The following is a 16,146-nucleotide window of genomic DNA, read 5'->3' on the forward strand; positions in this document are numbered from 1 at the left end:
ACCTTCTAAAGGGCAATAATGACCTTCAGTCATTGTGTCATTGAAGAACAACTGCCATACATTTATCAAAATGCCCTCTATGGGGTGATACCCTCTGCATTGAAAACCAGTAGATTAACTCCTAGTATTAGAATTAGCCCCAAATAATAATTATAATTTATTCCCCTGACTTTTTGTAGTCCTTGAAAACAAAAGGAATGTCTACAGTAAAATTGTCAATAATTGGGTTCATTATGAGACTGTAAGTTGCACAAGTGTAAGGGCTAAATCCACCCAGTGTGTGCAATAGCTCAGTACTCACAAGATCTGGGCTTTGCTAAGTCTTGCTTTAATGATTAAATAATGGGCTTAGAGATCTGGGTTAGTGAAAAGATATACACTATTTAAAAGAAATAGTCTTGTTACTTTCTAATATATATGACAATACCTAGATGTTCACTAGAAGGAATTACAGTTAAGAAATATTTGCAAACATGATTTCAATTGTTTCTGTTTGAGTGAGTGACATTAAAATGTTTGAAGATGTCTGAAACCTATGAAAGACCCAGAATCCTCTTGTCATTTTGAATAAGAAAAGAAAACATATTGAATATCCTGTAAGAGCTGTAGTCTTTGGCCTAAGAGGTCTGCTTAACCTTCACAATGGTCTGTTAGGTAGGCATCGTTTACTGACCCTATAGGAAATTAGGACTGGCAAGCAAATTATCTGTCCATGGTCAGACACCTGGTTCAATGTAAGAATGAGGTTTGAATCCGGAACTGTCTGATTCCCAAGAAATCACGCTGCTCTTCTTAAGGGAGATCAAGCTAGGTTTCTGTGAATCTACATCTAAAGGACCATGAATTATGAATATGTGAGGTCTATCTTCATATAATTTTACTCTATATGTAGTTCCAATTGTCATGGCTATTAAATTCCATTTTCCTTGTAGTTCAGTGACTTTTACATTTATCGTGTTCTTCGTCAGGTCCCAGGATTCAAGGTCATGTGTGAGCTCATATTAGTGAGCTTCTTGAGGGCAAGGGCTATGCCCTGGATGGCTGGGTCTCTACCACCTAGCACTGTGCCTGGTATGAAGTGGGTGTTCAGTGAGTATTTGTTGAGTTGAATTTCATTGAATGATGTTTCTTTTTTCAGGCCATGGCCTTACACAATATTTCAGCGAGGCTTTGACCTGGTTTTGGGAGAGCAGCCCTCTGATAAAATATTTAGGTAAGTGATTGTCTAGGGACTTGCTTATGTATGTCTGCAAACCCTGTGTTCCGCTTCCCCCTGAACTTACTTTCCTAGTGGTAAAGTATAAAATGGGAAACACCTTGAGTTGTCACGGCCACCTGCTAACAAAAGTGCTTGCCCCCAGTCATGCCCAGGGACAACATGGAGGACTTGGAGGTCAGACAGATTCTGTTTGGGCCCTGGCTTCCTTCTTTGCCAGCTCTGGGAACCTCACTAATTTACTCAACCTCTTGAAGCCTCCAGGCTCTGCATTTGTTAAATGGGGCTATATTACATGCCTGGCTGGGTTATTGTGAGGGATATATGAGATAATGCAGGGAAAGTCCCTGGCACAGAAACTGGCACAGAGTAGGCAATTAATGTCAGTTTCTGCCTCTCCATTTTGCATCTAATTTGCACTTTCCTCACAGAGTCTTAAGTTGTTCAAAATGAATCTCTCCCGCCCCTGCCTTCCCCTTTTCTAAACTCTACCTCTTTATTATTTTCTTTTACCTACTACTTTGCTGATCAAATTGGATGCTTCTACTCCCTCCCAAATTTCTACCTACATACCTGGGAATAGCATGTATTAGAAAGGCCCACAGCAGAGGAATAATTTGAGTGCCAGCCAGGAACGATTCGATTATAATAAAGTTTAATTCATACTAGGCCTTAGCTGGAACAGTTTATTTCCAAAATAAGATCTTACCATCCATTCATTTTGTCAATCTATCATTCACTTAACATACATTTGCTGAGTTCCATCTAAGTGCTTGGCTTGACAGTATGGGCATGAATACATGTCCCTCCTTGAGTAAGTCCTCTAAGTAGAGGAAGTGAGTAGTCTTGCATAAGCGGCTGATGAATTCAGCTACTGCATGCCTTTTCTGGAGAAATGGTGAGCAGCGTAGGACAAATGGAAGACTTGCATCCATACGGTTTGCCGAGTCTCACTTTTTCACTGCCACCTTTCCAAGCCCCTTCCCAGACCAGCCCTGTCAGCCATTCCTGGCCTAGGTGTTAATTTTTGCTCCTGCATTTGCCTCCTAGAGTTCACTCTTTTGCAAAGCTTCTACTGCTCCTCCTGTAGCTCGCTGTGGACTCAGCTTAGCCATGGCATGTTCTCTTAGGCACGCTCCTAGCTAGAGTGCGGATTCACAGAACCACTTTCTCAAAGGACTTTCCCTTGTCCTTTTCTCTCCTGAGTGTCTGTCCCAGGGAAGGCTGGGTCATGCTAATGGCATTGGCTACAGGCTGCTTTTGAGGATTTGTGCTGCGAGAGATGTCAGCTCCATTCCTTGGACTCTCACATGGGCATTAAAACTTTCCAACAAGGATTTATCATTCAGCTGACTTTTTCTTTCTTTTTCCTATTGCTGGTCTTCCAGGACTTCAAAGGGTGATAAAGATAAGGCAGATGAGGAGCCTAGTGGAATCTGGCTGATTGACATAGATAAGTTCCCCATTCCCTAAAAGTCAGAAACTAGTAGTTTGAAAAACAAGGACCTTAATAAAATTGCTATTCAAGCAAAACCTGCACAAAAACTGTTTCTATCCCCACAAGCACCATTTATGTTGTTTTCAAAGTTGCTAGCTGCCAATTGGATGTTTTATCCAAGCACTATAGAGGGGGCCAACTGTGTGGTTTGACCCATGAGGTCAGATATCTCAGGAGCCAGTGGGTTAATCAATAAGTGATTAAGAATTTTTGTCCCTAACATGGAAATAACTAGCCTCTCAAATGAAAGAAATGGGTCACAATCTGTTTATTTTAGGTACCAGGAACTTTAATCAAAACCACTCTGGCATCTGAGTAAACCACCTATCAACGACCACTCTAAAAAATTCTATGACCTGGTCAATGACTGTAATTGGCTACTTATTTGCTACTATGCTCACTCATGATTTAGTGTCCTGTTGAATTCCAAGCTCCTGAACATCTCTCTGGACTCTGAAATAGATTTTAAATTCCGCCATTTAAATCTTTTTACTATTGAATGCCAACATACAATTTCCTCTAAATGAGCCACTCTTCTTCTAGAGAACCTTTTGTTCTTAGTTGAATCTGTTTTCTAAGTGATCCAATATCCGCAATAAATTGACTATCTCCCACTCTGCGCATTTGCTCGTACCCTTTCCTCTAGCAAGAATGCAAGTTTTTCTCATAATATAAATGCTACCAGTTTTTATGGTCCAGATCAAGTCTCCACCAAACTCAGCATCTACTGAACACCTACTGTTTCAAGGTACTGTTTCAGATGCTGCAGATATAACCAAACAAATATGACCAAGATAGTCTCTGACTTCAGGCATTTACAGTCTCATCCAAAAAGCAGTCTTCAACCCTGGCTATCTATGAGAGTCCCCAATGTGCTTTAAAAATGACTGGCGATCATACCCAGAGCAAAGCAATTAATTCATAAGTTCTGGAAGGTGTGGTGAGGGCATGAGTGTTTTTTAAAAGCACTATGGTGATTCTAACCTGAAGCCAGAATTGAAGAATGTTGCTCTAAAATGTCTCCAATCCACTGTACCAATCTGCAATGACTTTACCCCCTGCAAATGCCTATAATATACTGATTTTAATACGTATTTGTCAATTATTTTGTTTAATATTTATTTTTCAACTGTCTATTTTTCCCCAATGAAATGATGTTCTTCTTGAGGGAAGGAGTGGTATCTTACATCACTTTAGATATTTAACATCCAACATACAATTTTGAACACAGCAGGCCTTCAATAGACATATGTAGATAATCATTTCAGGCAGTTCCTAAAAACTTGAACCCAGAGTAAGAAAAGACCTTGATGTTCAACCTAACCTTGATAATCTGCAATCCCAAATAACTTGGGAAGGGCCTAAGCTAGACTCAAAGGATCTAAGAGGACCCTGAACCTACCGACTGAATCTTCCCACCAAACCCATTCCAGTGTCCAAGAAGTCCTTTCCACTGTGGCTAGGATCACTCCTTTCCACTAGACTGTGGGAGCAGGGATTGGTACAGACCAAATTGATCCCACAGAGACCTTCCCTCAAAGTGAGTGCCTGCATCCTTTGGAACAATTCCTTGTCCTGGAATAGCCTGCTCTGAGGAAGCGTGGAGATGCCAGGTCAAGAGCAATTGATCCGTTTCCTCACATTCCATTTAATGGCAAGCCATGGTGAGACCGCAGCCTTGTTCTGTGCAGCTCTCTCTGGTGAGTGTTTGCCTCTGGACAGGAATTTCTAGCTCTGGTTGAACACAGGGCTGTGTGCAGGACTCAGTGCACAGCTGAGCCATCAACTGCACTGGTCAGCACCAGCTGTCTCCAGAGAAGGCCCGAGTTGGGAAAGCATTCTAGATGCTCACCCAGCTTCTCTTGGGTAGCTTTTTGAAGTTGTTCCTGCCAAATCTGCATGAATGAGGGACAGATGAGATTTTAGGACACAGCTTTTCTCTGACAGTTTGTTCTATATTTGGTTTTTGGAGTTACTCAGTAGATTTTGCAGATGAAAGAAAACTTTAGAATTCCGTAGGCCTGAGCCAGCATGAACTAGAAAGCTGCTGGGATCCATACCTGAGAATCAGACCAATCCCAATTTTCCCATTTACAGAGGGTGACCTTGGAGAGGTTACTAGCCTTAAAAATTAGTTGATACATCGGTAAAATGGGGCCAGATGACCAGCCTCAGAGGACTGTTGTAAGGATAAATGAGGCCATGCTACAGAGCACCTGCCCCTTTATAGTTCTCTGCAAAGGTTAGTCTCACCCAACACCTGACTTTGCTTCTCCTACAGGGTTTCACCTTGATCTTACCAGAGGCTGTTTTTATTATTAACATGGTCCAGTGCAGTGTCTCAGGAGCTGCTCTGCACATAGGAGGTTTCTCACAATATCAAATTCATTTCCACCTTAACCTTTAAATCCGTTTAAACCCAGAGTTTAACCTATAGCCTGCTCTACATGGAGGATAATCTTCGCCTTTGCTTCCACCTTTAAATTTGAACATTGAGATTATGTTCCCCAGAAAGTTGTGCAAACTAAAGAACCTAATGAAATATCATTACTGATCTGTCAATAAATATTTATTGAGTGACATCTTTGGGGCAGAAATTGTGTGAGGCAGTGGGGATACAAAAATGACAAGAACTGTCCTCTGCCATCCAAGAGAGCACATTCTTCTGAGTGGTGATGGACACATGAAGAGACAGGCACAACTCATCATTTCACGTGCAGCAAGGGGCTCTGAGTCAGGTGCACAGGCTCAGCCCCTTGTTCAGCCTGAGGGTAGAGGGTGAAGGCCCTGGGGAGCTTTCTGGAAGGGGTAGGATCTTACCTGATTATCTGCAAATGATTAGAAGTCAGGCAAAGAAGAGAGGGAAGAAAATCCAGAAAGAAGAACTATTAGGAGCAACAGCAAAGAGGGGAGAAAATCAGGACAACTTTAGAAACTATGGTCAGGTCTCACCGTAAGAGCAGAGGGTGACCCAAGGTTTGGTGAAAAAAGAAGCTGAAGAAGCTATCAGCTGTCGGGGATGACCTCTTTGGAGGTTGGGACTTTATTCTGTAGGTACAGGGTGCCATAAACAGTTTAAGTTGGGGGAAGATGTGATTTGCTTTTCTCTTAGAAATATTAATGTATTCAGAGGAGGAAGAGAAAACTGTGAGATGGATGGGCATGGAGCCTCCTCTTTGAAAAGAAAAATTAACCATCAGAAATGTATCAGAACTGCCAACGGCTTCCTAAAATCAGTTACATAAATTATAAACCACAGGTCACAGATTTGTTTCTCTGCATCAATGCAAATATTGTAATTTTGAAATCAAAATAGAAAACAAAATTTTATTTCTATGTTCAATAAGCTGCCTCCTCCTTGGTACCATTCAAACTACTTGTAGACATTCTCTCTAAAATGATGTAATAGCGGAGGTGCCCCCACTCCAGCCTGCCTGTTATAATGTTTCTAACTCAAGGATGTCCATTATGAAATGCAAAGTGAAATTATACGAATTCTTGGAGGTTGTTTTCTTCAACCTACATTATCCTTAAGTCCCGGATTCCAGGTACCTTGAGGCAATCAGCCCTGAATGGGCTCCTTAATCTTACCAGATGAAGTGTGTGACTGTGTGTTTGTGTTTATGTTTGTGAGTGTGTGTGTGTGTGTGTGTGTGAGTGAAGGGGCTGTCATGCTTCCAATTTTGCTAACTGCTTCACAGAAGAATGAAGTGATGATCTTCTATTGTCCCCTAAGTAACAAGCTTTCCTCCCCTGGTGCAGGCACCTCCCTGCACAGATCTACTGCTTGATACTCCTGTGAGTGGGGAGAATTGAGTGATTCTTTCAGAGCCAGAAGCATCTCTGACATTTCAATGCTGCTTAATGCAGAGGTTCACCAACTTGTCAGAGAAGTAGGGGCCCAAGAGTCAGGGTGGAAATGGGAGAAAATCCCCCAAACCCTGGCCACTTCCCTCCTACCAGTGGCTCTGCCTGGCCCCTGGAAATCCCCTGCTTTAAGCTGGCATATGTCCCACACCCCTCCAGCTGCTCTAGGGCACAGGACTGTCTTTCAGGGTATAGGCAGAAATCATGTGGCTTGGCTGCCCTCTAACTCATGAGCCCTAGTCAATGGGTCTGCTCTGTGGCCAGCTTACTGGAGAGGGCTACATTTTTTTTTTTTAAATAAAAGATCTGAAGTCATCAATCTGGTTTCCTAGAATTTCAGGCAACCTGGAGAAGGGAGAGGGTTGTGTATGGGAAGAGAAAGGAGCAGGATTCTGAAATGGTGCTGTGTGAGCAGCATGCTAATGGAGCCAGCGCCTGGTTCTGTTTAATTGTAAGCATCCTTCCATTGTTCCTCCCTCCACATTAAGTGGGGAGGGGATGCCAGACTGCCACAGCCTCCTCATATCCCATCCACACTGGCTTTCATCCCACAGACTATTTTTGACTATGAACACAGAGCATTTGAATGCCTTTGAAATGAAATGAATGAATAAATAAACAAATAATCTCTCTTGGTTTTCTTAAGCTCTCCCTTGAAATGCCAGTTGATTCTTTTATTCCTTTTAGCCCTTGTTGTAAGAATAAAAAAAAAAAAAATCTTCCCTGTATCCCAAGGGTTAGCACCTTTAGCCAATGGTGTGGGTAGGAGTGCAGAGAATAAATCTGGGCCTGTTTTGTTCATTTGTTCATCTGCTCTTCTCTCCTCCCTGGAGGCTCTTGGCTTCAGTCATTTCTGTTCCCATCACACAGAAGCTGTAAAGGGGTGCTTTCTTTCTTTCTTTTCTTTGTTAGGGTTCCTCCAGGCACAGAGAGATGCCATTGCTGCCACTGTGGGTGTGCAGCGGTGGGATGGGGACAGTGGGAGGCTGGCATCTCTCTTCAATTAAAATGCTTCCAATTATATCTGACTCAAGACAGGGGAAGCCCAGCTTCAAATCCGAAGAAAGCTGGAACTTGCTTTTTATGACTTGATAAAAACTACTTCTAACAACTAGTGAGCAGGCACCATAATCAGCTCTCCAGCTGCCTGGCCATGTGAGCAAGGGTTGGCCTCTCTGCCTCCTTAGAACTTAGTCACTGCACCTATAAAAAGGCAATCTTTCTGAAGAGGACTACAAATGGTGAGAAGAAAGCACTGGTAATGGAATGCCAGATACCCCAGTGGTGAGTGGTTATGCCCCCAGTCATGACCACCTGGCACTGGGTGTCCCTGCAGATTCACCTACACCCTTGGGGAGGGCATGTGGTTGCCCCTCAGCAAGAGCTTTGTGATTCCACCAGCCGAACTAGCCATCAATCCATCAGCAAAGTGCAAGACAGACATGACCGTGATGGAGGATGCTGTGGAGGTCAGGTGAGTCTGGCTTCAGGACTGAGGCCTGCAATTGGCTTGGGAAGCAGAGTGAGAAACTACCTGTAGGTTCTAGGTGCTGGGGAAGGAGTCACAACAAGCTAAAAGGAAAAATTGGCAGGCAGCCTGCAAATTCCCCCTATGTTGTGCCAGGATCTGCTTTTTATCTGGGTCAATATTGCACATCCCAAGGCTCATTCACTGGAAGAAGACATAAAATTAGAGTTGGTAAGCACTTCTCACATACGCTAAGGACTCACAGGCAATAAAATGTTAATTTACTTGCCCAAGTTTAGACCTCTTTCTTTGACCAGGTGTTACAGCCTTGGCTCATTTCCTAGATACGGAGAATGCCCATCATTTGTTAGTTCAAGGCTTGGAGTATAGTTGATCTTCAATTTTTATAAGAGAGAGTGAGATACAATTCAGTTGACTAGATAGGAGCATGGAATGTAACACCACTTGTTGCATCTGGAATCTCCTTGACTGTTCCCTGCCTCCCACTCTTTCTCCCCACAGAGAGGAGCTGATGACTTCATCCTCCTTCGACAGCCTGGAGGTTCTCTTAGATTCCTTTGGGCCAGTGCGCGACTGCAGCAAAGATAACGGGGGCTGCAGTAAGAATTTCCGCTGTATTTCAGATCGCAAGCTGGACTCCACTGGTTGTGTGGTAGGTCTGCCCTGCAAGCTAGTAGTTTGTGTTTGGGGATGGGGAGGAAAGGCACGGGGGATGAAACAATACAGATATATAGGGAAAAATGTGCTGTGATCCCCAGTTGTAAACACCATTTAGTGTAAATTAGGGATTTTCTCTTGATAAGGATGAGAAGGTAGTCATGAATCAGTCGAGAAGTTGTTATGGAGTACCTACTATGTGCACTATAACTATTCAAGAAAAAATTAGTTGATAGGAACTAAATAATTGCTTAATTGTATGACATTGATTCTAAATGTAATAGAAAATTTTAGGAGAAACCCACCTAAAGCTAGAGTGATGAAAGAAGTAAGTTATGCCAGGAATGGTAGTGAAAAAATAAAAATTAAAAAAATAAAACTTTGTCCCCTCTGTGACAACAGCAATGAGCACCTGCTTCTTCAAAGGTGGGTTTCTAAAGTACTTCATTATCAGCTCTATGGACTCTGTTTATGGTAGCTGACTCACACCTGTAATCCCAATGCTTTGGGAGGCTGAAGTGAGAGAGTCACTTGCAGCCAGGAGTTTGAGACCAGCAATATAGCGAGACCCTCGTCTCTACAACAACAACAAAAAATGGAATAAATTTGCTGGCCATGGCAGTGTATGCTGATAGTCTTACCCACTCTGGAGGCTGAGGCAGAAGGATTCCTTGAGCCCAGGAGTTCAAGGCTGCAATGAGCTATGATCTCGCCACTGCACTTCAACCTGGGCAACAGAATGAGACCCTGTCTCTTAAAAAAAACGTGATACTATTAACTAGTAAGACAATTTGGGCTACAGTGGACTGAGCTATCTCCCACATCATGGATGTGAAGACCGAACTGTGCCATGCAGGGAAATGGAGACAGGAACAGATGAAGCCTTGGGCTGCTGGCTCCTTTGTGTGGGCCATTCTTATGCCCATAGAACTATTGTCTGTTTCCATCCGTCCCTTCTTTGAAGGCAGAATGATATAGTCCTCAAGAGAGGAGAGGGAATGGGTCAGAGGAGGCAGGGAGGAGAGCCATTCAGATTGACAGCAGAGGAAAGGAAGAGATGATTCACTGGTAGCTCTACTGGATTGGCGGTTGGAGCAGGAGCTTCCAGCTCTGGGGAGGATATGGTGCCCCATCTCTCTTTCCAGTCTGACAGCTGTGCTTTATGAGAGGACCCAGAGCAGGGACAAGCTGTGAGGATGCTGCGCTGATGCCATCTTTCCCCTCCCCTCTTCCCCATCACTGAGCACCTGTTCTGTTCAGGGAGCTGCTCTCAATCAAAGACAGATATGTGCCTGGTACAGAGTGGAGTGCTCCCAGCCCTAAGGCCTCCCCAAACTTTTACCTATGAGGCAGCAGTTGACAAGAGGCTGATTCATCTGAGAAGGAAGAGAAAATGAAGAAAAAGAAAGAGAGAGAGAGCACTGAGGGGCAGGTAGGAGCAGAACCTGTGGGTCCATGATAAGGAGGGGAAAGAACAGGAAGGACTGTCAGGAAAATGCAAAGAACAGTGCTCTTTAGGTCATGCCTCCCAAAGGCAGCCAAGGGGGAAGTTGATGTCCCACAGTGCCACCCTCCCTTTGGCTGGTCCACTCTCACATGTCTTAAGCAATGTGCTCCCAGCTGGGATCCTCAGGAGACAATTTCACTATCTAATGGAGCTCGCAGCTGAGATACTTTTTAAAAAAGCTATTCAGCTTATATTTCTTCATCCAGATTTGAGCCTTTCATTTCTTGTTACCGTCTGGAGTCATTCTAAGTGCTGAAACACTGTGTGTTCATATGTGCACCTCCTTCCCTACCCTCTGTAGCCACTGCAGTATGGGTTTGAGCATGCACATGCATTAGCAGACAAACACAGGGTTAGGCTCTCCCTCTTTTGCCACTTCTGTGTCCCTTCCTGAGCCCCTCAGGGTCTGCCTGTCAGATGCCTTCTGTTGGTGATCCTAGCCCCTTTTACTTGGCACGTAGCTATGCTGATGGTTTTTTGTACTTTTAACACTGATCTGTGAGACAGAGCTAGCAGGAATAGTTCTGATGAATATGCATTTGCAATAAGGCTGCTGCATTTTAGAATTGGAGCCCCTGCAGAAAGTCACCCAGTTATACCAGCACTTGGTATTAGCATAACACTTTGAAGCCACTGGACCACGTGGCTTCTGGAGAAGGAGGGGCAGGTGGATTGGCAGACACACTCGATTTCCTCTTTCTCATTGGCTGCGAAGCGTAGGCTTCCTGAGGCAGGAGGACTGATGGGTGAAAGCTGATTCCCATCATGACCCTTGTGACTCCACTGAGAAGGTCAGAAACTTGACCTTGAGCCTGACCCATCTCCAGCGAGCATCAGTGCTGTCCTAAAGCTCTGATATATCAGCAGAGTGGTCCCTTGTCATCTGGAAGTGGACCAGGGACAAAGGTATCAGCTGAACCAACTGCAGTTTGCAGAGCATTGGCCCGCCTTTCTCCTCTCCACAGAAACTTTTACCTTTAGTCCTCTGGGTGCTGAACTGAAAGGCTTCCCAAGAAAGGCCTGTTTTTATGAAAGGAGAGAGATAAGAAACTCAGAACACACTGACTCTTAAGGAACCTAAGGAAGGAGCAGTGATGTGGGCAGAGGCAGAGCATATACCCTTATATTTTCCTGGCTGGATTCAAACCTGACAGGTGGGATTCTTGTTTGGTCCGCATAGGCTGCTCAACCTTCATTCTTTCTAGGAAGCAGGACATGTTTCTCAGTTATGCATGGACTCCCACAGGGTTAATTGCTGTACAGTTAATTGCCCTATTGTTTATATAGTCTCTGAGGACAGGAAACACATATCTGTGAAAGTCACAGACCTGTACAAACCACAGTCACACCATTCCAAACCAGACTGCTCTCCAATAGCCACGGATTGCTGAAATTTCATGAAGGTTCCAAGCATCATGGTCAGCTACCCACTGCTGATGACCAACTCTTACTCATTGTTCTTAGTGTGCCAGGTAAGAGCTGTGTTCCTTACTGGTGATGTACAAGAGCAGCAGTTCTCTGGTGTATTGAGTGAGCCCTATAGGGTCTTTCAAGAGTACTTATAATCTTAGTGCCCCTGTAACAAATTACCACAGATGTAGTGGCTATAAGTTACACACATTTATTGACTTACAACTCTGTAGATGAGAATTCAACTTGGGTCCCACTGGGCTAAAATCAAAATGCCACCAGGACTGCAATTCTTTCTTGAGGCTCTAGGGGGAATCCATTCCCTTGCCTTTTGCAGATTCTAGAGTCCACCCAGATTTCTTGGCACATGACTCTTCTCCATATTTAAAGCCAGCAACAGTGCATTTTTCTGACCATTTTTCTGTAGCACATTCCCCTCTCTCTCCAATTCTGCCTCCTCTTTCCGCTTTCAAGGACTCTTGTGATTACATTGAGCCCACCTAGATAATCCAGGATAATCTCTCCATTTCAAGATCCTTAATTTAATCACATCTGCAAAGTCGCTTTTGCCATGTGAGGTGATATCTTCACAGGTTTCTAGGATTATGCCAGGGACAGCATTGGAGGGTGTAGCCATGGGAGATGGCAGTGGGGATTGGAGCAGGCTTGGCTGGCAGGACTTCAGCCTCCCTGCTTTGAGCTTTAGCCAGGATATCTTCACCCTTATCAAGTCTATCTATTGAGGTTTCATATAAAATTTTGTTTGAATCTTTGAAAATGATTTCTAATGCAATAAAAAAGAGGAAAACCCATGTTTTAATGCTCCTTCTTTAACTTCACACTCATTCTGAAAGTGGCCAAAAAATGCCTTAGCTTTGTAAGATGTAAGAAGGTACACAGGTAAGCAGTCTGTGCCATGGAAGGGGAGAAATCGGGTGCCCACTTTCTCATGTACTGAACACACGACCTTCCTTGCCAGAGCATTATGCTCTAATGAGCTTTGAATTACCCAGTGACCCTGCCGCCCTTCCCTCCACATGCTATTTACAATGGTTTCCCATGAAATGTGTCATTTCACCTCTACTGGAGCACAGATGTGCGGAGACCATCACAGATTACCAGCTATCTTTCTCTCTGTAGGACAATAAGCAGAAGAGTGTGCCTCAGAGGCTTCCAGAGAAATGTAGGCAGGAAGCTATCCCTGCTGAAATATAAATTTAACTCCATCAAACTTTTCCCCTTGGGAGAAGTCCTGATGGCTTGAGCCTGCACGTCAGAGCCCGTCAAAAAGTTTGGGAATCATTATTTGTAAAAGAAGTGTGGTTGCCATTTAGTAAAAGAGAACCTATTTCTAATAGGAATTATACTTGCATGTCTTATGAATCATCTAAGGTAAGGTGAGGCAGGATCGGCTACAAGAATCTATCCCTTTTCTCCCAGAGGCCCTGAATATGTTCATGTATTTATCTCTCATACTCATCTCCCAACAGAGCACCCACTTCATAATCTGAAACGGAAGTATGCATCTTAGTGAGTCTTAGTGAGATTTGACCAGCCTCCTAAGTGATTAATCAACCAAAAATCACTGGTAGGAAAAGAGGGGAAAGATGACAAAGAAAAGGAGTTGAATGGGAAAAATCATTTTAATCTCATTAGCAAATTATGCCTTAGACCACTAATAAGTCAAGAAGCCATGAGCATCTCACGAAAGATGATTAACCTTGTGTATTTTAGGGGTCACTGAAATATGAGCTCATTTGTTCAACCTTTTTGTTAGGGGAGGGCTGTTGCCATAATAAATGAAGTTTTCTTCTTAAGCCTGTAGTTTATAAAGTCCCTGGGAATGCTAAATACAACCTATGTAAAGAAGGGTTAATATATGACCTTGGGGGTCTCTCCTGAGCAAACAGTTCTCTTTCAAGGAATAAGTGGAGGCATTGTCCACAGCCAGGAGAAACGAATATCCAGCCCTTGCAAACAGAAAATGCATGCTTCTCCTGGAGGCAGGATTTCTTTCTGACAACAGGACTCTGGCAACAAACACTTCTAGGATGAAGGGCATGGTTTGGAGACTCTGGTTTCTTTGTGCTTAGTTATAGATTTTGAGGGAACCCAGAATGTGGATGCAACAGCAGAAAGAAGATTCAGGCAAAAAACAAAACAAATTTATACCTTAGGAAACTCCTTAAAGAATGTGTGTTCTGGTTCCCAAGGGTTAAGAAGAAAATCATTTTGGGTTTCAGCCTTTTATTTTCTGGAAATCTTTCTAAAATGTTTTACTCTGAACTGCAGCCTAAGGAAGTTACAGTGCAGTAGGGATAAGTGCATCTTTTTCAGTGATTGAGGATCTTGATTCGCCATCAAGGTCATCACTCTGGACACTTTATAATGTTTTGTCCTAAAATATTTACACTAAGTATTTTGGTACTTCGTGTGTGTGTATGCGTGCTTGTGCGTGTGTGTTTGAAAAGAGAGAGAAAAAAAGAAAGAGAGAAAGAAAATACTAGGCTGAATCTACAAATCCATAATTGACCCCAGAATACACTCTGGGAATTCCTTAAAGCAATCAACAAATCTACAGGATTGCTTTGCTTTGTTGACACATTGACTTTGCTTCTTCAGGGATTCTCATGAATCCAGATTTTATCCTACTAGAGAAGCAGCATGGCGGAGTAGATGGAAAACACACACGCTTTCAGGACAGACAATCTAGGCCCAAAGTCTGATCATGCCATTTTCCACCACTGGGACCCTAGACAAGTTACCTCATCTTTTGGAGTCTAATTTTTCTCATCTTTAAATTGTAGAAGATGAAATGTACCTGTGTTATTGGGTTGAAGATAATATATGTAGACTATTCTACACAAAGAATTGCTTAATCTCTGATAGCTGTTAATACTATTTTTGGCTTTACTGATAAGTAAAAAAAAAAAAAAAAAAAAAGAAAAACCTGGACAAGGCAGCTAACTGTCTTTTCTGCAAGTTTCCTAAGAGAGTATGAATTTCAGCTGGTCCAATTTGGGATAGCAGTGGTCATCTAGACGTTAAAGCCAGGCAAGATGTGGTTTTGGAATTCTGAAACAAAGCCTGCTCATGTTTCATTCAAAAAAGTCTTTGTCAAAAATCATGCTTGAAGGAGAACTCTGAAAAAAAGCGGGTAGTTGGAAAGATGGAAACTACTGGCTAGTGACTGAGGTAGCTAGGTGGTACAAGGGCTGAAACCATATGAGGTGGGAATAAAAGGAGGATTGACTTTATCTGCTTGATGGCTTCTAGCAAGCTGTCTAGAAGGAGGGAAAAATAAACCAAACTCGTGGCAACCAGTGCAGCCCATTCAATTCCAATCAAACTTCCATGTCTTCCATGTTTCCATCCCGCATCCATGCCTGGGCAGCCACACAGTGCTGAAGCCAGCTCCTTTCTGGTGGCACATCTGGCCTAACAGCTGGGTGGCCAAGGAATATGATTAGTGGGAGGCTAGCAAAACATGGGGGGCAATCCTCAGCTGCCTCATTTGCTTGTTTACCATCATCTGGAACAGCTGGGTTTGCACAGCACGAGGCAGCCCTTGGAAACTTCTTGAAATGCTGTCACCTTCCAGCACTCCAGCTGCCTTCATGGGGAGAAAGGGGGATGGACCAGGCTGGGAGCCTGGCAGGCCCACAAGGGGCCATTTGTTTGGGAAATTACAGAATTAGTGTTAGCAAACAGTGCATATCCTGCCTGGTGATGATCTTCAACTAAGAAAGAGGAGGAAGGAGAGGTGAGTTTTCAGAGGCACACCTGCAGCAGCTGTGGGCTACTAAGATAAGGTGCTTGGCAGCAAAGAGAAAATGCAAACCATGCAGTAGGGAGGGAGGGGAGATGTTTAACACCGTTTCATTGAGTTTAGAAAGTTTTGTTTTAGTTTGGTGTTGGTTTTGGAGGAGTGTGCTAACTTGTTGGTGGTATGTATACAGCATAGTCATTAAAAGCTCCAGCATTGGAGTCAGATCTGGACAGACCCCCAGCTCTGCCCGACTCTTGCTGCTTGACCTTGTGCAAGTTATTTACCTGCTTCCAGCCTATTAGAAAGGATTGGTTCTAATGCAAATGTACAGAATCTGTTGCACAAGCAGAAGGAACAGGATGGGGAAGAAAAAAAGTCATTGACTTTGAAACAGAGCCCAGTGCAGTGAGAAGAGTTCGTGAATTAACTGGCAATGTTAATGGTTTCCTTACCTCTAAATAGGGATAATATAGGGTATTGTGAGATAAAATACCTAAAGTACTTAAGCATAGTGCCAAGCTCCTCATAAGTGTTCAGTAAACGGTGACTACTGTGTAAACAGCTGAGTGTGGTGTGTGCTAATGATGAAGCAGCTAAGTCACAGACTCCACAGCCAACCTACAAAGGGTTCAAGCATGGTTCTGCGAGGAGCAGCTGTGTGACTTTAGGAAAGTGAAACTCTCTGTGCCTCAGTTGCCTCATATGTAAAATGGGGATGATCATACTGCTTACC

General features: G+C 43.4%; 1 protein-coding gene across 2 annotated transcripts in view; it reads left to right on the forward strand.

Annotated features, from left to right (window-relative positions):
• Nucleotides 1-16,146, forward strand: part of ASTN1 (astrotactin 1) — a 306,051-nt gene that overhangs the window by 199,519 nt on the left and 90,386 nt on the right. For both annotated transcript variants that reach the window (XM_030823936.1, XM_030823937.1), the window contains exons 9-11: nt 1,139-1,213; nt 7,918-8,055; nt 8,572-8,722. In XM_030823936.1, the coding sequence (XP_030679796.1) occupies nt 1,139-1,213; nt 7,918-8,055; nt 8,572-8,722 (364 nt within the window). The remainder of the gene's footprint in view (nt 1-1,138; nt 1,214-7,917; nt 8,056-8,571; nt 8,723-16,146) is intronic.

This window comes from Nomascus leucogenys, chromosome 12 (assembly GCF_006542625.1).
Source record: "Nomascus leucogenys isolate Asia chromosome 12, Asia_NLE_v1, whole genome shotgun sequence".
In the NCBI taxonomy this organism is placed as follows: Eukaryota; Metazoa; Chordata; class Mammalia; order Primates; family Hylobatidae; genus Nomascus; species Nomascus leucogenys.